Source organism: Haliotis cracherodii, unplaced genomic scaffold (genome assembly GCF_022045235.1).
Source record: "Haliotis cracherodii isolate W230 unplaced genomic scaffold, xgHalCrac1.p SCAF_19, whole genome shotgun sequence".
Taxonomy (NCBI): Eukaryota; Metazoa; Mollusca; class Gastropoda; order Lepetellida; family Haliotidae; genus Haliotis; species Haliotis cracherodii.
Window position 1 is genome coordinate 1045573 of NW_027266274.1, and position 23765 is coordinate 1069337.

At 38.1% G+C, this 23765-nt stretch overlaps 1 protein-coding gene across 5 annotated transcripts in view; it reads left to right on the forward strand.

Annotated features, from left to right (window-relative positions):
• LOC139466653 (CWF19-like protein 1) overlaps window positions 1–23765 on the forward strand; it is a 411301-nt gene that overhangs the window by 193167 nt on the left and 194369 nt on the right. For 4 of the 5 annotated variants that reach the window (XM_071248237.1, XM_071248241.1, XM_071248239.1 and 1 more), the window contains exons 6-7: window positions 10466–10552; window positions 13296–13405. In XM_071248237.1, coding sequence (XP_071104338.1) covers window positions 10466–10552; window positions 13296–13405 — 197 coding nt within the window. The remainder of the gene's footprint in view (window positions 1–10465; window positions 10553–13295; window positions 13406–23765) is intronic. The other variant, XM_071248238.1, reaches the window with a different exon arrangement.

Here is a 23765-nt window from a genome sequence, read left to right on the forward strand (position 1 = left end):
AAACAGAAATAGGTACGTGGATATTATGAAATCATATATTTGCCGAAAATCGTCAAGTTTTCGCTTCCTTGGTCCTTAATATGGATGTTAACAACGTGTTAGCGTACATTTTTTATTTACAACAAATTTAATTAAGTTGTAAATGCATTATTTTAAATAATGTGAAAAACATAACTTTCATATTTATAAACCATAGGATCAGACCTTTCAAATGGTGTATAACATGTAGTAGCAAATATATTTTACAAGCAGGTATTTTCTTTGTTAAATGTTGGCTTCATCTATCACACAAGAGTCTCTGGGAACTCGGTGTCCCAGCAGTAAACACTTCTGGTTGACTGGTGTTGAAAGAGTTAATGTATTGTCTTTTAAGCCGATGGAAGTTTAAATCACTACAACCGAGTCCGAGGCGATAATGGATTATGTGACAAAATCTGGTATCATGGCTTAACTGTATATAAGTAACACTGTCCAAGTTTAATAATCCTCTATATCAGATGACTATTCCAATTATTAATGGTATCAGGTAGGAATGACTTGGCATAGCATTCTGTTCTACAACATATTGCCTGTATATTGGTTCGATTTCTATAAATGTAATTACTAACAGCAAAGATGTTTTCCATATTGTAAAAAGGTGTAATGGCTGTGTTAGTTTCTCTATAAATTTTCTCGTGGCCTGTACCCCTTATCGCCCCACAAATAGTCTGTATAGTCTGTATTGAGTGAGTGAGTTAAGATTTAACGTCTCATCGGCATTATTTCAGCGTCCGAAATGAATCTTAGTGTAAACATTCTAGGATTAATTCTTGTTCCTGGTACAATTATCCAAAATATGGGCATTATATGCTTGTTCATAACTTCTAACGATTTATGTGAAAGGAGTTATTTAACTGAGTGAGTGAGTATGGTTCACGGCGGTGGACACCAGAAAGGTATCTAAGACTTCAAAGGCAATTGATCATAGGGATTTCCTTTTTAACTCTATCGTCTATATCAGAATCTAACTGAAATATTATTCCCAAAGTCATAAATATTAATTCCTTTCATTTTAAGATTAGGTTTTGCACTTGGGAAGACTTAAATTAACGTGAAATAGAAAAGCTTCTGTTTTCTCTGGATTCAATTTTACTTGCTTTCATCCATTTGGTAATTTTCTCCAAATCGGCATTAATATTTTACGCAGTAGTATTTGGAATTGTCCATTTGGGGAATTGTCTGGACCCCACCACAAACACAGTAAACAGAAATTCCAATGTGAATAATATGTACAATAGTTTGTTGGCTCAACATGCAAGACTCCATAATTTTAGTTATATGTAAAAGTCATAGTAATATTTAATTATATTTTTTAAAAATCATTAATGTATTTGACATGGAAGACGAAGCGACACACATTGTATTTTATAATAATGCACAATTTTGAATGCTTTAAACCTGTTGTATTAAACAAATACTGGTTTTGATGTTGTCATATAGTGAATCAGTATGTGTCTAGTCTTCCAAATGTTCTATTGCAAACACATATAGTGTCAGCGCTCATGATCGCCATATCTATTAATGAATGAAAATATCATAATTAATAACTCACCTGAGCTCACTGTGTGTTCTGAAGACAAATCGCTGTAAGGCATCCTGCACGGCTTCGTTCATGTTCACCCTCAGATGTACCATAGAAATCTGCGATTGTGCGTGTTCAATGTTCGAATGCATTTTTGCGATAGCTAGGCGTTCGTTTATTTATTAAAATTCCACTAAATCATAAATCACATTGAGTTGCTCGCCTCTTCTCCAGTTGCTCACACTCTCAACTGATGTGGCTGCCTTGATTAACTGGAGTCTGGATGTAACTAATTACAAATCTATTCTAATTATGCTAATCGCGGAAGTGCATTATACTGGATGACAAACTTAGTAATCCTTTCACACTAATGATCCTTGTTTACAATGAACGCATATCAATTGACTAAACAAACATCCTTAAGTAGAAGTATCACAATGGATGGTGTATACAACTGTTTGTCAAAAAATATCAACCAATATGTTATATTTAGAATCACCATTACATGAAATCACAGAAACATATATATTAAATTTTACTTTGAAAACTCCAGAACTAATGTCGTGAACGTAATATAATAGGAATTTATTCCAACAAAGTGTTTCCCATATATGTTTCCATGTACAATTTTAAATTGATGGATTTTTTATCTATTATTTTGCAATGATCGTGACAAAAAGGCTACTCTCTTGCTATTCTGTTTATTGGTTATTCTAGTTTAGACAGTGACAGCCTCTCGTTATACAAACAGTGTTTTTTCTAACCCCGACCTAGTTAAAACAACGGAAGACTTTCGCTATACAAACAGTGCTTTTCTAACCCCGACATAGTTAAGACAGCGGCAGCCTTTCGTTATACAAACAGTGCTTTTTCTAACCACGATCTAGTTAAGACAGCGGTATAATTTATATTATTGATCTGTTACTAAAATCTGCACAAATGTTCTATTTCTTATGTAAAATGCTGTCAACATAAAGAAATACAAATTATTTCATAACACTCCAAAATAGAGTTGCCATAATGAAAATAGTATTAACATATTATTGTGACGTGCAATAATACTGTTCGGTAACATTACTAATATTTTCAAACCTCCACAATACCTATTTACTGGCTGTATACCTATTAACTGGCTGAAGAAATTCAACGAAGCAGTGGAAAAATCTATCCATATATACAAAATCGTATATTTTTGGATATACCAACTATACAAAATTGTATATTTTGGAAATACCAAATATACAAAATTGTATATTTTGTATATATTGGAATTTTCCCTTGTGTTCAGTGCAATAAAGCCTTATTAAATTGATCATAATCACTCATAAATTTCCATTGAACTACTGTAAATCTTGAAATTAATGTGAGCGTGAATTAAATGCGAAAAATGCGAGTGGCCTTTGCTCACATTATTAAACAGCGCATTTATATCAACAATAAGACATTTTAGATAGCAGAAATACCAACTTAGACATATGCTGAATACAAACAACTATGTATTCAACATCACTGTTTATTGAGCAGAAATTGTAACAAATGTCATTCAAACTCTAATTACATCCAGTGAATTGTCACTGCATGGGTCAAGAGTTCTACTCACTTATGTCATCACTGATCACACCTGCAAGTCAAGACGGCCTGTCCTCATCTGTCCTACACCTCATATCGCCTACACTATCAAAACAAATTTATGGATGAGTGCACATCAGACTTATCCCTTAAGTAAAATGAACTCTTCCAACAAGATAACAAAGAATGTAAATGACTTTTGATACAGTAATTTGATTTGGTATATGAAATCATCTTCACAACTCAAATGTTTTCACAACATCAAATATCATAAACACACATGTATTATCTTAGCACTGTACATTTATATCCATCATCTTCATGTTTTATAACATTAGCGCTACTACGTTACTAGCAAAATTACTGTAATTTGATGAAATGTCCAACTGCATCCAGAAACTGGATCACTGATCTTCTGCCAGTAGCAAGCTGCTGCTTCAGTCTCTTGATCCTTGCATCTCTGTGTCTGTCAACACGAGCACGAGGTCTCATGGCACCACCCAGTCCAATCTGCCTTCTTGACCGTCTATCTGCTGTCTCGATCTTCTTGAGTTCTTTGACAAACTGGAAGATGTTGGGATGGGCTCTCGGCATTCTCTTCTTCAGGTCGTTGTGGAACCCTTAAAGATGGTTGTTGGAGCATAGACCGGTGTTCTCGTGTTGATTCCACACGGCTCGAGGGAACGTGGCATTGAAGTCCACCCATGTGCTTGTGATGTGTTCTACATTCTCGGTAGGTGGATGACTGGGAGGTTTGGTTGATGTAATGTGGTCAATGGTGCGCTTTCCGACTGATGCGTATTTCACACACGGGCCCGGACAGGCCATTTAATGTGTTTCCAAAAGGGGCGAAAGTGGTGTGTGCAATCCAAGAGGGGTTTTTAGGGGTTGCTTTTATAGAATTTGGGAATTTTTAGATTTGGAATGGATGCCGATGGGATTGGGGAGGCGAACTAATGGAGCTGGGTATGGTGGATGTTTGTTTGTTTATGTAATTTTGATTTGGTAGATTATAGTGTTTTTAGATGCGTTTTATTAGTTCCGTTTTGATTAAGAATACGCCTAAGGCCTTGAAGTTTTCTAGTTTATTTTGTGGGTTTAGTATTGCTTCTAGAGTGAGAACCTTGTTTAGATTGAGGGTGGTTTGTAATGCGGTTCGATGTGTTAGGTAGTGTGTGCAGTGGATGAGTGCGTGTTCTGGGGTTTCTAGTTGTTTGCAGTATGGGCAGTTACCAATAGTATGTTTTTTAATTTTTTTAGGTGGTTATTTAGGTTGGTGTGTCCAGTTTGGAGTTTAGTGATTACTCTGTCGGTTTGTTTTGATGGATGGAGAATTTTTGGTTTGGTTAGTGGTTTGCTGAGTACTTTTTTGATTTGGCTATTTGAGTTTAGATATAGGTTATGCCATTTTTTGGTGATTTTTTGCTTGTTTACGCTTTTAATTTCTGATTTTGAGATGTGTAAGTATAAGCTTATTTCTGGGATTTTGAGGGATAGTTTAGCTGCCTTATCGGCGTTTTCATTACCGTATATTCCTACGTGGGCGGGTATCCACAAGAAGGTTATTTGTTTGCCTGCCTTAGTTAGATCTTTGGAGCTTTTAAGTATTTGATTTATTAATTTAGGTCGGTTTTGGGGTTTTTTTGTTTTAGAGGGCTTGAGTCGGTAAGTATTAGGATTTTTTTGTAGTTTTTGGATTCTTGATTATGGAGGGCTGAGGCCATGCCCATTAGTTCTGCCGTGAATATTGATTGGTTGTTTGAGAGTCGGAAGGATTGTGTGGTTTTAGTTGGTTGTGTGGTATGGACTCCAAAACCTGTGTGTTTGGAGGTCGGATCTGAAGATCCATCCATGTAAGTGTGACACCAATTTGGCCAATTTTCGTGTATGTATGCAAGTGTGGTGGTTTTAGCTATGTTTGGGTCGGTTTGTTTATTTATTTGGATAGCTAGTGTTGTGTCTATTTTGGGTATTTTAAGTTTAGGGATGAAGATAATTGATTAATATTGTTTGCAGTTTTGTTTAAGATTTTTAATTTGGTGTTCATTTAGGTAGTTTGTTATTCTTTGGGATATTGGGGTAAGTAAGGGGTGTTTACGAGCTAGAGCTTGGTTTTTGGGGCTGATATTTTGGTTTATTAAGTTTTGGATGAGAGGGTTTGATTGGGACGCGGCCCAGAAATTTAAGCTTAGCTGTTCCCTGCGTAGACTTAGTGGCATTTCTCCTGTTAAGGCCTGAAGTTAAGTGTAGGAGGTGACATGTTGGGTGCGTGTAATTAGTTTGAGAGCCTGATATTGTATTGAGTCAAGTTTTTTAGATAGGGAGTTGTTAAGGGTGTTGTATATCACAATAGTACTTACTTACTTACTTACTTACTTTGGAGATTTAACGTGCGCTTTCCGACTGATGCGTATTTCGCACACGGGCCCGGCCAGGCCATTTAATGTGTTTCCGAAAGGGGCGAGGGTGGTCTGTGCAACCCAAGAGGGGGCTTTAGGGGTTGCTTATATAGAATTTGGGAATTTTGAGATTTGGAATGGATGCCGATGGGATTGGGGAGGCGAACTAATGGAGCTGGGTATGGTGGATGTTTGTTTGTTTATGTAATTTTGATTTGGTAGATTATAGTGTTTTTAGATGCGTTTTATTAGTTCCGTTTTGATTAAGAATACGCCTAAGGCCTTGAAGTTTTCTAGTTTATTTTGTGGGTTTAGTATTGCTTCTAGAGTGAGAGCCTTGTTTAGATTGAGGGTGGTTTGTAATGCGGTTCGATGTGTTAGGTAGTGTGTGCAGTGGATGAGTGCGTGTTCTGGGGTTTCTAGTTGTTTGCAGTATGGGCAGTTACCAATAGTATGTTTTTTAATTTTTTTAGGTGGTTATTTAGGTTGGTGTGTCCTGTTTGGAGTTTAGTGATTACTCTGTCGGTTTGTTTTGATGGATGGAGAATTTTTGGTTTGGTTAGTGGTTTGCTGAGTACTTTTTTGATTTGGCTATTTGAGTTTAGATATAGGTTATGCCATTTTTTGGTGATTTTTTGCTTGTTTACGCTTTTAATTTCTGATTTTGAGATGTGTAAGTATAAGCTTATTTCTGGGATTTTGAGGGATAGTTTAGCTGCCTTATCGGCGTTTTCATTACCGTATATTCCTACGTGGGCGGGTATCCACAAGAAGGTTATTTGTTTGCCTGCCTTAGTTAGATCTTTGGAGCTTTTAAGTATTTGATTTATTAATTTAGGTCGGTTTTGGGGTTTTTTTGTTTTAGAGGGCTTGAGTCGGTAAGTATTAGGATTTTTTTTGTAGTTTTTGGATTCTTGATTATGGAGGGCTGAGGCCATGCCCATTAGTTCTGCCGTGAATATTGATTGGTTGTTTGAGAGTCGGAAGGATTGTGTGGTTTTAGTTGGTTGTGTGGTATGGACTCCAAAACCTGTGTGTTTGGAGGTCGGATCTGAAGATCCATCCATGTAAGTGTGACACCAATTTGGCCAATTTTCGTGTATGTATGCAAGTGTGGTGGTTTTAGCTATGTTTGGGTCGGTTTGTTTATTTATTTGGCTAGCTAGTGTTGTGTCTATTTTGGGTATTTTAAGTTTAGGGGTGAAGATATTTGATTGTTTGCAGTTTTGTTTGAGATTTTTAATTTGGTGTTCATTTAGGTAGTTTGTTTTCCCCCGCCGCGCGAAAGCGCGAAGCGGGGGATATAGTATTCACGACCGTCCGTACGTCCGTCCGTACGTCCGTCCGTACGTCCCACCTGTTTGTTGCCGCGATATCTCAAGAACTAAACACTGGATTGTCTTCATATTTGGAACTATGGTGTATATACAGACTCCGCAGACACCAGTCGGTTTTGGTGACCTTGACCCCATTTTCAAGGTCACAGCAGGCATATCTGCTTTTGGAGTTGGAAAACGGTGTTGCCGCAATATCTCAAGAACTAATCTCTGGAATGTCTTCATATTTGGAACTATGGTGTATATACAGACTCCGCAGACACCAGTCGGTTTTGGTGACCTTGACCCCATTTTCAAGGTCACAGCAGGCATATCTGCTTTTGGAGTTGGAAAACGGTGTTGCCGCGATATCTCAAGAACTAAACACTGGATTGTCTTCATATTTGGAACTATGGTGTATATACAGACTCCGCAGACACCAGTCGGTTTTGGTGACCTTGATCCCATTTTCAAGGTCACAGCAGACAAATCTGCTTTTAGAGTTGGAAAACGGTGTTGCCGCGATATCTCAAGAACTAAACACTGGATTGTCTTCATATTTGGAACTATGGTGTATATACAGACTCCGCAGACACCAGTCGGTTTTGGTCACCTTGATCCCATTTTCAAGGTCACAGCAGGCAAATCTGCTTTTGGAGTTAGAAAACAGTGTTGCCGCGATATCTCAAGAACTAATCGCTGGATTGTCTTCATATTTGGAACTATAGTGTATATACAGACACCGCATACACCTGTCAGATTTGGTGACCTTGACCCCATTTTCAAGGTCACAGCAGGCAAATCTGTTTTTGGAGTTGGAAAACGGTGTTGCCACAATATCTCAAGAACTAATCGCTGGATTGTCTTCATATTTGGTACTATGGTGTACAGGCGGGGGATATTTCGTCACTCTGTGACAAATACTTGTTATTCTTTGGGATATTGGGGTAAGTAAGGGGTGTTTACGGCTGGTTTTTAGGGCTGATGTTTTGGTTTATTAAGTTTTGGATGAGAGGGTTTGATTGGGACGCGGCCCAGAAATTTAAGCTTAGCTGTTCCCTGCGTAGACTTAGTGGCATTTCTCCTGTTAAGGCCTGAAGTGAGGTGTAGGAGGTGCCATGTTGGGTGCGTGTAATTAGTTTGAGAGCCTGATATTGTATTGAGTCAAGTTTTTTAGATAGAGAGTTGTTTAGGGTGTTGTATATGGCGCAGCCGTAGTCTAGTTTTGATCTAATTAGGGATATGTAGAGAGAGGGGAGATTATCTTTGGAGGCTCCCCAGTTAGAGCCAGTTAGGCATCTTAGGGTGTTTAGGTCTTTACTGCATTTAGTTGTTAGGTTTTGGATGTGAGCATCCCAGGTGAGATGTTCATCGAAAATAAGTCCTAAGAATTTGGTTTGTTTTTGAAATTTGATTGTTTAGCTGGAGGATTGGGGAGGCGGGTTTCATGTTTTTATGTTTGAATACTATTCCTGTTGTTTTTTCTGAGTTAAGGGAGAAGCCACATTTGTCAGCCCATTGTTGTATTTTATTAAGAGATTTTTGGAGTAGATTTTTGGCCATTTTCATGTTTTCAGTGCGGATCCAGATGGCTCCATCATCCGCGAATTTTGATGTGTTTACTTTAGGGGATAGACCCTCGAATAGATCGTTTATCATTATATTGAAGAGGGTGGGGCTGAAGATACTGCCCTGTGGAGTGCCATTTTCTAGGGGACATTGGTCCGATAGAGTTTGGTCTATACCCACGGTTATTTTACGATTGTTTAAGAAGTCCTGGATGTAGTTTATTATCTGACCTTTGAGTCCTATTTTTTTAAGTTTTTGTATTAGCCCATCGTGCCATAGCATGTCGAAAGCTTTAGAGAAGTCTAAGAAGATGCCTGTGGTATATTGTTTATTTAGTTGTTCTGTCTTAATATCTTGTTCTAGTCGGGCGAGGTTATCTAGGGTTGAGCGGCCAGGAGTGAAACCGCTTTGATCTGGGTTTATGATGTTATTTTGGGTTAAGTAATGTTGTAATCTATTTTTAGCCATTGATTCCATTACTTTACATAAGTTTGAAGTTAGGGATATTGGTCTATATGAGTTAGCTTGATTAGCTGGTTTATTAGGTTTAGGGATTGGTATGACTAGGGCCTGTTTCCAGGGAGTAGGAACCTGTCCGTTTAGGTAGATGAGATTGTATAGTTTGAGTAGTGCCTGGAGTAGTTTTAGGGGGAGTTTTTTAATTATTTGGTAAGAGGTTAGGTCTAATCCTGGGGCACACAATAGTACTTACTAAGGTATATATATATACTTGCAGAAATTTGGAGATGAGTAGACCTGTTAAAATGCTCAGATTGGATTATATGAGATAAGTTAATGTATACACACTTACAAAACTTTTGAGATGAGTAGACCTGTTAAAAGTGGATTATAACAGTAATCCTGTATAAACAGTCAAAACAAACTCAAGGATCAGATACCACTATGAAAACATCGGATTAGTTCAAAGGCCCATGTACTCAGGTCATTAATTCATATTAATGAATGAAATCTTTAATGGGTTAATGGACAGTACCATTCTACACAACAGGGGTGTGAAAGTAACCATTTGTATTTAGTGTAGGCCAGATGAGGTGTAGGCGATATAAGGTGTAGGCCAGATGAGGGCAAGCCGTCAAGACAGACGCCACCCTCGCAACATAGTGTCTTTGTTCTTTACGACTGCGTCAAAGGCTGACACGAGCCAGCGCATGTATTGTTTTAGTGGAAGTACTCAACTCAGCGCTAATAAGCGGTGCTATTTGGTGTGTGATTGGATTAATGTAAGATTGGATTAAGGTGAGGATTCTCCTGTAAACGTGACAGAGGACATTTTCCTAAGATATACATCCACTGATGCTTGAGAGGAGGGGGTGTCTCATTCATATTGAGTCGCATTTTTGGCTAGGGACCAGCAGTCGCATTCTATTGGAGATGCATTAATTTCACGATTTACAGTTGTACCCTGTCTTTCTGTTCTGTGAAGAACAGTTTAGGGAGGAATTTGATTTCTAACCCTGCAATATAGTGATTTGTAATTTGTATGATTCATCACTTGAAGGGAAATAGTCCCTCATCCCAAATTCTTTGATCATGCTGAACCATGTGAACTGACACACATTCATTCAGCAAAATAGACAAACAGATGCATATGCCTATTTAGAATAAGACTCTGTTTTTCTGCTATGGTGCTTCAGCATTTGGTAAGAAAAGTGCAAATTAGTATTACCTCAGTTTGTTATCCTTTGTGTTTGGTTGCATTTCCAGGGTAAACAAAAACGGTATTCTTGTGATCTAAATATGAAGAAAGAATGCATTGACAGTAGTCACGTAAAGGTCAGGGTTCACCATCCACCAGTGATTAGGAAAATAACTGAAAAGTGATATGTGCACAATGAATTAGTCCCAGATATAAATATTCCAGTACCAACACTCCTGGTATTTTGATTTCTTCAGAACAAATGTTAAGGAGGAATATTTACTTAGACACTGCAGATATATGCACCAATATGTTTTACCCCTGAGGTAGTAATAAATGTTACATTCATTATTGTGGATTAACAAACATTGTTCAAAATAGTTATTTGTTTCAGATTTGTCAGTTTGTCGTCAAAGTCCTTGGCAGAAATTATTTGAATTCTAATGCTGACTTTAATATGATGTTTGCTGATGTTGACCAGGTGAGCTACAGTGCAGTGTCTCTATATTATTTACAAAATTGTGAGTTTGTGGTATGCCTTCAACAGCATTCAGTGTTAGGAACTAAGGGTAAGCCAGCTTTAAATCTGCACTTTAAATAGCATCATTGCTACTGTATCCCTCCTATGGGGACCCCAATATTGGACTTACAATGGATATTTGATATCTTACCATGAATTTGGAAATTACTTGATTCTGGTCAGTCAGAGGCTATTGAATCACAATAAACCCCCTCTGATTGAAACAGCTGGTTTGACGGTCACATCATGTCGTCATGTCGGAAGGTGTATCTAAATACCGTTTTTGATGCAATAAGCGCCGAGGGGGCTCTCAAAATTAGAAATAGGGGGCTCTTATTATCCCCCGCCACGAAGTGGAAGGGGGATATAGGAATGGGTGCCGCCCAGCTGGCCGGCACACTTCGTTTCCAGAGCAGATCTTGACAACTGTACCATATTTCTTCACCAATCTTGGCACATAGATAGATCTAGTGGTGAAATGCTGCCTTTTGATAGTTTGGGATTTTTAAAAAAGTTATTTGTCGAGTTTCCATGGCAATGGCTTTGATTTAGACTGAAAATTGCAGTAGTCCTCGTTTCCGGAGCAGATCTTGAAAACCGTACCATATTTCTTCACCAAACTTGGCACATAGATAGATCTAGTGGTGAAATTGTGCCTTTTGATAGTTTGGGATTTTTAAAAACAATATTTTTCAAGTTTCCATGGCAAGGACTTTTATTTAGACTGAAAATGGCAGTTGTCCTCGTTTCCGGAGCAGATCTTGAAAAACGTACCATATTTCTTCACCAAACTTGGCACATAGATAGATCTAGTGGTGAACTGGTGCCTTTTGATAGTTTGGGATTTTTAAAAAAGTTATTTTTCGAGTTTCCATGGCAACGACTTTGATTTAGACTGAAAATTGCAGTAGTCCTCGTTTCCGGAGCAGATCTTGAAAACCGTACCATATTTCTTCACCAAACTTGGCACATAGATAGATCTAGTGGTGAACTGGTGCCTTTTGATAGTTTGGGATTTTTAAAAAAGTTATTTTTCGAGTTTCCATGGCAACAACTTTGATTTAGACTGAAAATGGCAGTAGTCCTCGTTTCCGGAGCAGATCTTGAAAACCGTACCATATTTCTTCGTCATACTTGGCACATAGATAGGTCTAGTGGTGAACTGGTGCCTTTTGATAGTTTGAGATTTAAAAAAAAAAAAATTCGACTTCCATGGCAACGACTTTGATTTAGACTGAAAATGGCCGTTGTCCTCGTTTCCGGAGCAGATCTTGAAAACCGTACCATATTTCTTCACCAAACTTGGCACATAGATAGATCTAGTGGTGAACTGGTGCCTTTTGATAGTTTGGGATTTAAAAAAACAATATTTTTCGAGTTTCCATGGCAACGACTTTGATTTAGACTGAAAATGGCAGTTGTCCTCATTCCTGAGCAGATCTTGAAAACCGTACCATTTTTCTTCACCATATTTTGCACATTGATTGGTCTAGTGGTGAACTGGTGCCTTTGGATATTTTTTATATTTTTTTAAGAGTTATTTTTCGAGTTTCCATGGCAACGACTTTGATTTAGACTGAAAATGGCAGTAGTCCTCGTTTCTGGAGCAGATCTTGAAAAACGTAGTATATTTCTTTACAAAAAGGCCCAGTGAACATAGTCCACAGGAGCTAATGCATTGCACACACCCGACATGTCATATTGGCGGGAGATGTGAGTATTTCATGCTTGTTAGAATATTATTTTGGTGGAAAAAAAACAGAGTTGAAAGATATATTTCGTGGTTTATGGTGACAGCCTGAAATGTTTATGTACGACAGATATATTTTCCCGGAATTTAATTGCCCATAATTAAGGGTGCATATAACACACGAGTGTGTATTATACGTGAATAAATAAGTCTTGTGTACATTGATCAGTCGGAAGGGGTGCTATTTGGGATTGTTCACCAGCCAATATATCAGCAAATATCGCAGTGGGCGCTTATTAGAGCGGGGCGCTTATTACGTCGAATACGGTAATTATATCTACAATTATAGGATACAAAATGCAAAGTTGCAGTTACTACAATATTCAAAGGACAACAGAGTGCTTGGAATTTGGCGCTTTTCCATATACGACTGTGAGTCATATCTTTTGCGTCACCATGAGTGATATGACGTCATAATAGTGACGTTTGGTGTAGAACAAAGCTTTGCAAAGCTTGCTTAGATTTCTTTAGCGGTGCCCACCTCATGTTAGCTTTCCAAGTTGCCGTGGTTATATGCTGTCAACGACTGTCACAAGTTCGAGTGAAGTATTACGGTGTAAACAAAGTGCCTGAGCCATATTTTGTTTAAAGACTTGTCGATGAATTCACATAGACAATTCACATTGGCAACCCAATCAAAACACTTGACACAACCCAAGACGTTTTACTCAATATATTTGCTAGTATCAAAGAGTTCACGTTTTATTTAGTCATGGTAGAATGGAGATAAACATAGTGTTCTCAATCTAGAGCTGGGTTACATGTAGAATTAACAGCGCTAAATTTAACATTTGAAACCTCACGCTGCCAACCGGTTTCAAATTCAATTTTGCACAGTTTAAGCTACAGGTAACCTAGCTCTACATTGAAAACAGTATGTTTATCTCCTAATTGAAATACTGGTATATGTTGATATACATTGATATTTTACTTCAGTGATGGTTACCATTACAGATGGAAGCCACATGTACTTCACTTCTGGTGGGAGAAGTTGCTAGACTTCTGCAACCCAGGTATCACTTCTGTGGCCTGAATGGAATCTTTTATGAGAGGCAACCATACAGGTAAGTTTATAAATCTCTTTATAAATCCTCATACCCAAAAGCTGTAAGTATCACATGACCTTAATACATCACAATGGAATTCCCTTTCTGCACTAACACCAGTGTATTTGTAACAGCCGTATCATGTCTATGGAATGACAGCGAATACTTGTGGGGAGGTTCATGGGATTTTTCAGACTGTTCCATCGGGGATATGGAGGTCCCAGCGCTGAGGCTGCGGCCTCGTGGGATTTATATATCAAAATATTTTACATTACACACACACAGCTGTTCCAATTATTGAATTAAATTTCCTCTTTATCTTGTTGCTATCTGCTCCTTTCATTGGCTGAAAGTCCCTAATAGTCCAATCAGAATCATGCTCACACATTTGTGTGGTAATAGTACAGTGATTGCACACTACAACGCTACCTTTGGGGTCCAAATAATTTATGAGCGTTCTAGATGATCAGTTGTTTTAACCGAGGTGGAGTCGAAGGGGTAGACTAACAAGACAACAGTACATGCATTGCCTGTAGAGCTGGGTAATGGGGATTCTGGCTCACTTCCACTGGAGCCAGATTTATATACCTATACTACTACTACAGATGGAATTTTTTATGTCTAAACGCTGATGCGATTCAACGATCGTCATGATATTAAACTAAATTGTAATGAAAATATTCTGTATTATTTTTACTCATACACATACCATTATTTTGAACAAAGTGATATTCAACATTTTTACTAAGTTCTTCGTTCATTATATGCTCTTTTTCTAAATTGGAAAGAAACAATTGATGACCGGATTTGGTTGGTTTGACATCACTGATAGAATAGATACCCTGTGGTAATTCTCACCATTTGATTGGCTCCATTATTATATACTTATGTAAGCATTCGTTTAAATTATTGTGGTGTGATCCAACGATAGGAAACAATCTATTTTTAATCTCCAACCAGTTCTTTCGTTTTGGCACGGAATAATTGTTGTCTCCCCTGTTCTATGAACTTTTTTTTCTCGTCCTCGCTAATACCACTGGTCTTACGAGAATTTGATCAAATCTCCTGCTTCATTATGTTTTATTTGGTGAGTTCTGACAGCACTAAACGAAACTCCTCCTCGGATATCTTACAATCAGCCATTGCTGTTGAAATATGGTCCTCAATGCTGTTCAACTTTGATCCGGCAAGTATCCGGTTTTAATGCTTTCTTTTGCAACTTACGAGAAATGCATTTTATTGCTATTCCGGCCAGTCCTGAGACTCCAGCGGCTATTTCAATGCCAAGTACGATAGGCGCTGCGATTATAGTTGATAACAAACCAACACCGGCTGTTACAAGCGCAGTGTCAACTCCGTCGAGAACATTCACAGCTCTGCGATACTTTATACAATCCAAGTCTCAACTCCCTCTCCTTCTCTATTCAATGTTTTCTGTCACTTATTTGATGTAATCGAAATCCATCAACAGTATCCATCTTTTCAGATGCTTCATCGAACGCCGGATATAAACCCATAATGTATATTATTATATCATATAATAGTCTTTAATTGGTCTTGCTTCAATGTTTTGAGAGTATACATCAACCTTATTAAATGTATATTATACGGCATAAATATCTTAGTTAGAGAAATGCTGTCACTTTTAATAATTTGGACCACCTCAACGGTTGCAACGGGTGATGCTCCCATATGAATAATACTGCAATGTTGACGTTTGTGTTTCTTGAGCCATTTAATTGATAGATCTGGTAATCTTCTGGTGCATCTCCAAACAAGACTTCAATAATAAGTGTAGAAAGATTAGGTATTCCACTCAAGTCATCTTTAATATCATCAAATTCAGTAACCAAATTTAAACTAACGCTTTTTACTGCCAGACGACTAAATAACATATGACCTGGGTTTTCTGGCAGGGGAGAGACTAACACACTTTTTCGTTTTGAGGGGATATAACCCGCGAGTATGATCCCACTATTTATTATCTTAGTTAATTGATGTCCCTTACCCATCATCACATATGTAGGGGGTAATGACGATATTCTATAGCCACTCAATTTTTTTTTGTTCGATCATAGTCCATTTATTATCATTGGTGCAAGTAAGATTGTATGAAGTGTTTTTATTGAGTCCACTAACGTCGACATCGCTTAAATCTCCTAGATTACCTGTGAATGTAACTTCTTTCCGCTTGCATACATTATCTTGTAAGTGTAAAGCGTGTAACTTGCCAAGATTCCGTTCTACCGCTATTGTATTTTTCTCCTTTGACTGGAATAGCTCTCAGCAGAGTTGAAGGACTTTCAAGTTGAATATTATCCGTCGTACTGATCTGATCAAGATGGATGCACAACTCTTTATTGGGAACTAAATCGGGCAATTAAATTCCATGCACTGTTTCGTTGGGTGGTATTATTATCGTTCTGCCATCAAGTCCAAGTGTTTCTGCTAACATCTCAGCAAGAAATAAATTCTCTTCTCCAACACTTAATTTCAGAATCCCATTTGACTCATTTTGTGTGAGACTATGTCCCAAAGGCTTAAAAATTTCATCATTGAGTGAACATACGCTGTAATACCCATCAGGTATAGCAATGCGAGTGTGATCAATACCTAATTAAAAACCAATTACTATTTCTTGCAGCATTTATATTGGTCCACCATGGGTAATATGTTTCATCTCATAGGGCAACTTGAAGTTGCCCATCCGAGTTATCGATAGTATGAAGCAGTTGAATAGCCTGACCATTTGTTATTCTCGGGAGTGTGACATACATATTAAATATACAAAGATACTATATCATAAGTTAAATATGAAATCAACTTACATTACTAATCAGTCGATTTTAGTAAGTGCCTCTGTTGCTAAATTCCCTGATATCTTTGAAAAATACAGGGTCACAGCAACTAGCGATAAAATGGTGCATGATTGGTTCCACAATCCGATGCAATTTTGGCAGGACAAGTTAAACTTTGCCATATGGTGTGCCACAACAGGATGTGGTGTATATCTTTATGCCCCAGGATTTGAAGTAAATAAGTCTGTTTTATCCTTTCACGTGTACTATCAGATATGACGTTTTCTTAAAGAAATTAGTGCCCCATTACCATAGGATTGAGCGTGGAATTCCACAAATAATCCGTATAATAGGTGGGTATTCGAACGTATATGTCAGGAATTTAATGTAAAGAGTAAAGATTGGCGTCTGAGTGGAGTTAACCATGGTCTAGGTATTCCGTATGCTGGTGCACACTCTGTTAAAGAAGTCAGCGATGATTTACTGAAAAGAGGTCGGCTACTTCTGAGCTTTGCTCTCTCGAGTAATGAGTGGAGAGACGATCGTATGAACTTTAAGGGTGGTTTTGCTTTCACTGCCCAAAAGGTTGAGCAACCACCTGGAAATGCTCGGAATGGATTTCTTAATGATAAAACAGAAAATAATTTTACTAACCCAGGAGTTGTAAGATTTAATGAATCAATAAGAACTTATGTATTGGCAATTCTTAGTGCACAATCGCAAAGACGAACAGGAATAATTGGTTCTGGGACAGCGTTCGATGCACAAAAACAGTTTGTTGCAAATGTAGCGGATACTATTAATTCACCAGTTGACATACCATCTTCTATAAAGCGTTATCAAGATGTATTACAGTACGCTCTATCCAAAGTAGACTATGTTTATGCTCCGGGACAAAACATGTCTCCGAGTAATATGGAACTTAAGATAAGTGAAGTGATCGGTTATAATAATAAAATTGTTATTTCTTCTGATCAACAAAAAACAGGTATAAATTCAGATATTAATACCAAATTAATAACGCAAACAAACACAGGCGAAACGGGAATAGTAAAGCCACAGACACCACATGAAATATGAAAAACAACCATTTAGAAACTGGACTCATATTGCATATACCATTAAACCACAATGATTTTTGTGAGAGTTGAAGGGTTTGGCAAAACAACGTGGTCTATGATAACATGTCAGTCCTAACCACATTGTGTGGTATATGTGCATTCAAGTGTACTGGAAGTGACCTGGAAGTGACCTCTGAACTTGACTACGTGTGCGCATTCATGCAAGGAAGCTAAGGGGGAGATGGGAAAAATGGGAGAGGAAGCAGTGTGCCTATTTGAGCATGTTGTAGGAATCCATAGCCAAGCTATCAGGCTATAGCAGGCTTTGATGACTTCATAGCTGATCAGATATATATTCACAAGAATCAGATTCATGCCATTTTCATTACATTTAAACGATAGGCCTAATCTATGATATCAATACTAGTATTCAGAGACCTAATTTTAAAAATATGTGATTAAAATCTCAATAAAATCATTCCATCTTTAAGAACAAAACATAAATTTGACCATTTGTTGACTCTTAGAGCTGATGTCCAATGCTCTTCTGCCTCCTATGTTTCATTATGCACACTGGGATTACAGAGGGTCAACTGTGTGGGGTAGGGTGAGGGTGTGTCTGGCGGGCTTTATGCAGAAGATGATTTGTCTGGCAATGGGTATTTTGTAATAAGTAGAGTGTAATAGTTCATTTTATGTTGTTCCATGTGATACCTCCAATGTTTAAGCCTAATGCAGAGGAAGATCTGTCTGGTGTGGCCCATTCTATTATCATGGAACTGTTCTGGGTGAACAATACCTTCCAAATGACGTGCTGGTTTTCTTGGGGAATTAGTCAGCAAGAGCCAGAGTCACAGGAGACTAATTACAATTTTATTTACAAGAACAATTAACAATTTACAATTTATGCTTAGATAATAACTGAGGGTGCCACAGAGAGTCGATACACACTCTGGGCTGTGGGAGAGAGGTCTGCTTGGTAAGAGAGTCAAACCCCTTCTCTGCTAGAACTTGACTGACTGACTGATATAGAAGATTTAACGTGCGCTTTCCGACTGCAGCGTATTTCGCACACGGGCCTGGCCGGACCATTTAGTGTATTCCGAGAAGGGTGAAAGTGGTGTGTGCAACCCAAGAGGGGGCTTTTAGGGGTTGCTTATATTGATTTTTTGAAATTTTGAAATTTGGAATAAATGCCGAGGTGGGTGGAGGAGGGAACTAAGGGAGCCGGGTGAGGTGGGTGTTTGTATGTTTATTGGATTTTGGATTGGTAGATTAATTAATTTTTAGATGCGCTTAATTAGGTCTGTTTTGATTAGGAATACGCCTAGGGCCTTGAAGTTTTCTAGTTTATTTTGAGGGTTTAGTATTTCATCTAGAGTAGGAACCTTATTTAGATTGAGGGTGGTTTGTAGTGTGGTTCTGTGTGTTTGATAGTGGGTGCAGTGAATGAGTGCGTGTTTTGTGGTTTCGGGTTGTTTGCAGTGGGGGCAGTTGCCTGTGGTGTGTCTTTTACGTTGTTTTAGGTGGTTATTTAGGTTAGTGTGTCCTGTTTGGAGTTTTGTAATTAATCTGTCAATTTTTTTAGAGGGGTGTAGGATTTTAGGTTTGGCTAGTGGTTTTCTGAGCACTTTTTTGATTTGGCTATTTGAGTTTTGATATTGATTATGCCATTTTTTGGTTATTTTTTGTTTGTTTACACTTTTAATTTCTGATTTTGAGATGGGTAGGTTTAGGCTTATTTCTGGTATTTTGAGAGATAATTTAGCTGCTTTATCGGCGCTTTCGTTGCCGTAAATTCCTACGTGGGCGGGGATCCACAAGAAGGTTATTTGTTTGCCTGCTTTTGTTAGGTCGTTGGAGCTTTTAAGTATTTGGTTTATTAATTTAGGTCGTTTTTTGGTATTTTTGTTTTGGAGGGCTTGTAGTCCACTAAGGGAGTCAGTGAGAATTAGGATTTTTTTGTTGTTTTTAGATTGTTGGTTATGCAGGGCTGAGGCCATGCCCATAAGTTCGGCCGTGAATATAGATTGGTTGTTAGGGAGTCGGTAAGATTGTGTGGATATAACTGGTTGTGTGGTATGGACTCCGAAGCCTGTGTGGTTGGAGATCGGGTCTGAAGATCCGTCAGTGTATATGTGACACCAATTTGGCCAATTTTCGTGTATGTATGAAAGTGTGGTGGTTTTAGCTATGTTTGGGTCGGTTTGTTTATTTATTTGGTTAGCTAGCGTTGTGTCTATTTGGCGTATTTTGAGTTTAGGGGTGAAGATATTTGATTTTTTGCAGTTTTGTTTAAGATTTTGAGTTTGGTGTTCATTGAGGTAGTTAGTTATTCTTTGGGATATTGGGGTGAGTAATGGGTGTTTGCGAGCTAGAGCTTGGTTTCTTGGGCTAATGTTTTGGTTAATTAGGTTTTGGATGAGAGGGTTTGTTTGGGACGCGGCCCAGAAATTAAGGCTTAGATGTTCCCTGCGTAGATTTAGTGGCATTTCTCCTGTAAGGGCCTGAAGTGAGGTGTAGGAGGTGCCATGTTGGGTGCGTGTAATTAGTTTGAGAGCCTGATATTGTATTGTATTGTATTGTATTGTATTGTAAGTTTTTTAGAAAGAGAGTTGTTTAGGGTATTGTATATGGCACAGCCGTAGTCTAGTTTTGATCTAATTAGTGTTGTATATAGTGAGAGGAGGGTATCTTTGGAGGCTCCCCAGTTAGAGCCGGTGAGACATCTTAATGTGTTAAGGTCTTTGCTGCATCTAGTTTTTAGTTTTTGGACGTGAGCCTCCCACGTGAGGTGTTGATCAAAAATAAGTCCTAAGAATTTTGTTTGAACTTGGCTACAGTATGTATTTAATGAAAGTTTGAACTATAGAAAGGAATGTGATTGGTTGATACACGATTGGTTGTGTCCTATGCTAAATGGATGGCTAGACAGAGGGGAATACTAAATCCTGTTAATCCTGTTGGACTGGCACTAATCTTGTTGACATATTTACTGGATGTTTTGAAAGAGATTAGGGTGTCACTATAGATGAGCTTGTGTGGGGGCTAATCCTTAATGCCCTATAGACGAGCTTGTATGGGGGCTAATTCTTAATGCACTATAGACGAGCTTGTATGGGGGCTAATCCTTAATGAGTCTTAATTGAAGTAATGTTATTCTAATATACCCCGGTAGGTGATGACAGATATACTTAAATAAATATCCTTTGTCTGGGAGATGGGATCTTGATACCTTAGGCTAGCATTTGCTTCAAATCAATTAAACTATGTAGACGTAACTCTTGTCCTATTTAATAGTATGTCTTTACCTTATTTTAGGCTAGCAACCATCTAAAAAGCTATAACTGGACCTACTGATATTTTATATATGCATTTTACCTGATGATAATCATTACTTGCTAAACTATAATTATATGAAATGGTGTATAAATATTACACCATGATAACTCATAAAAGCACTTGATGAAGATCTAATTATTATAAGATAACTTAGTATAAATGTTATACCATGATAACTTCCCCTCCGTCTGAAAAAGTTTGGACCCCAAACGTGTAAAATAAAAATAATTAAGGCTTAGATGGACAATGTATAAAGTTAAACTGGTAGTAGTGAATAATAATTATTATAGAGTCTCTTTGGTATAACGAAACATGATGTAAATGATCTTTCTGCTGTCATCAGGGAATCAGGATGTGGAGCTGGCTTGTCTTGGCACTCTGTACTTGTGGTTTTATCGGTGATGTATGAGGCCTTGAGTTCCACATCCTGGATTGGGGTTGTAAGATAGTTGGCTGTGTCCATTAGGGTGTTTACATGGAAACAAAGAAAAGAGAGTTAGCATGTTCAAATAATATGTCATATATAACTGCTTCCTCCGTTTGTCTGTAATAACTAGAAAATAAAACAAATATGATAATTACGATGTAAAAGATCAGTACATAATTATTACTAAATGGTGTCATGGCCAGGAAGAATGTATTGGCGGCAAATTACAAAAGTATATCATGAGAAGAAAAAAAAATATTAATAAAATATCCTTCTATTTTTGGATACAATCATTAGACGCATTATATATACATATATGTGCATGTGCATATAACAAGTGCATTGATTTATTACACTAATAAGGTATACAAAAGGTGTTAGAAAGGTGTATATCCTTTTTAGAATTCTTTGTTAGTTTTCGTAACTATTTGGTTTGCCTTTTCTTTGTTTTGGTTCATTTCGGTTGTTAAGTTTGCTTTATTTCAATTTGGTTTGTTTCGCTTTGATTTTCGTTCGGTTCAATGTGATAGGGTTTGGTTTATTTTGCATCGGTACGGTTTGCTTCGCTTCGGTATGGTTTGGGTTTGATTCGCAGTATGGTTTGCTTCGCTTCGGTACGGTTTTGGGTTCGATTCGCAGTATGGTTTGCTTCGCTTCGGTGCGGTTTGGGTTTCGATTCGCAGTATGTTTTGCTTCGCTTCGGTACGGTTTGTGTCATTTCACTTCGCTTTTGAGATTGGTTGATCAGGTCAATGCTCAAAATTTGCTGTGATACAAATAACTCAGATGATCAGGCTGATGCCATTTGTTCTCAACTGGCAACCCATAGTGAAAAGACTGGACACAAGTAAACATAACAAGATACAGCTAATAGCTGTTACGTGATTTGCACCGTTTATTCAGGAGATTTTGTATTTTGATCAAGAATATGTTCAATTGGCATTGTTCGGTATGTACGGCGAGTTGATCCTGGTATGGTCCATGGGGACTAATGTCTGTGAGTGAAATACGGTAGTAAAAGGTGTTGATGTTTCCAAAGTCTTCATGTGGAAAAATAACCCTTTTGGATTTATAAATTGGTGCTTCCTCTGGATCATATCGAGGATTATCTTCTAGACAGGACCAATTACGGAGATCCTCCCAGCTATCATCAAGGTAGCGCTGTATGAGGTGGGGAGGAACACTTTCATGTGAAAGTCAGTATCAGGAAATCCTTTATATAAGACCTTGACATAGCAGTCTCCTTGAATAATTTCAATGCCCAGAACTCTTTCTATTTTATGATCTACTTTTCGTTGGTGTTTTGGAAAAAACAGATATGGTTTGACATCTAATTCTATGCATGGTTTGGTGTTGACTTGCTGGACATTCCCTGACATTGAATTACCTGACAGAACATTGACTGATTTATTGTCTTGTGCTGATTCCTTTTGGTCAAAAAACTTATGATTCTTCAGTGGACGTTTTCGTCGTTTTCCTGACATACTTCTTTTGAGGTGAAATTCTCTCCGAATGGAGTCTGGAATGCTGCTGCTATACTCCCATGTGTTTCCTCTTTCCTGATCCTTCCATTTCACTCTGTAGTAAATTTTGCCATTTGCTCTCTTGGAACTAACAATTGAGTGGATGTCCTCTGAATTGAAAACCTGAGGGATATCCTTGGTTTGATTACCTGATGTTGGACTTGGAGGTTGTACCGGGCTGTCGTCAGGTTGTTTTCTGGATTTGGGCTGGTGATGCTTACTATTCACTCCTCTTTTCCCTTTGTTTACCTTTTCATTTACCTTGGTTGGAGCACTAGGACCTGGTGTGGCATGATTTTCCTTCATTGTTGCCGTGGGACTGGTAGGTTTTTCTGTTGTACTTGAAGCAGGGTTTTTCTTCTTTTTTGGGGTCTTTGGCTTCGGACTCTTGTTGCTGGAAGTACCTGCCTTTGTTTTGGAATTGACCTTCTTACCTTTCTGTTGTGGAGGTGACTGATCAGTAGCCTGGTAAGTTGAACTTGTTGATGGGGAATTGTTGCTGTCAGACTGTGAATCACTGACTGGTTCCTCATTGTCATCCATGACTCCTGAATCTATGTTACTGGTGTCATTGAGGTATGGTTCTGGAGGATACTGTGGACGATCAGCAGGATCAAAATATGGCTTCAGACGGTTGGCATGGACCAATGGTTTGTGTATTTTGTCGTCAGAACTTCGGCGTAGTTTGTAGGTATAATTTGGACCTGTATGGACGATATAATAGCTACCATACCACTTTTTGGTTAATTTGTTGGAAAGGCCTTTTTCAACTTTTTGACAGTAAAGCCAAACTCTTTGACCTGGGGCGAATTCTGGTTCTTTAGCCTTTCTATTATATTGTTCTGAATACACCTCCTTAGCCCGAGCAGTGTTTTCAGCTGCGATTGTTCTAGTGATTTCAAGCTCCTCAAGCAAATTGGAAAGATAACTTTTGTTATTGTGGCCTAAATCTTGTGGAGCTCTCATTTCTCGGCCGAAAAGCATAACATATGGGGATTTGAGTTGATGAATTTGGAGCCATCCGATAGGCCATCATGATGCCAGGAATAAAACGGGGCCAATCATTTTGAGACTTGTTACAATAGGCTCTTAGTGACTGATTGATATAGGAATTGAGCCTTTCTACACAGCTGTTTGTTTGAGGATGGTATGGGCTGGTATGGGTAAATTTAATTGCCAAAAGTTCACAAAGTGCTTTGATAAGTTTGGACATGAAGTTCTGACCTG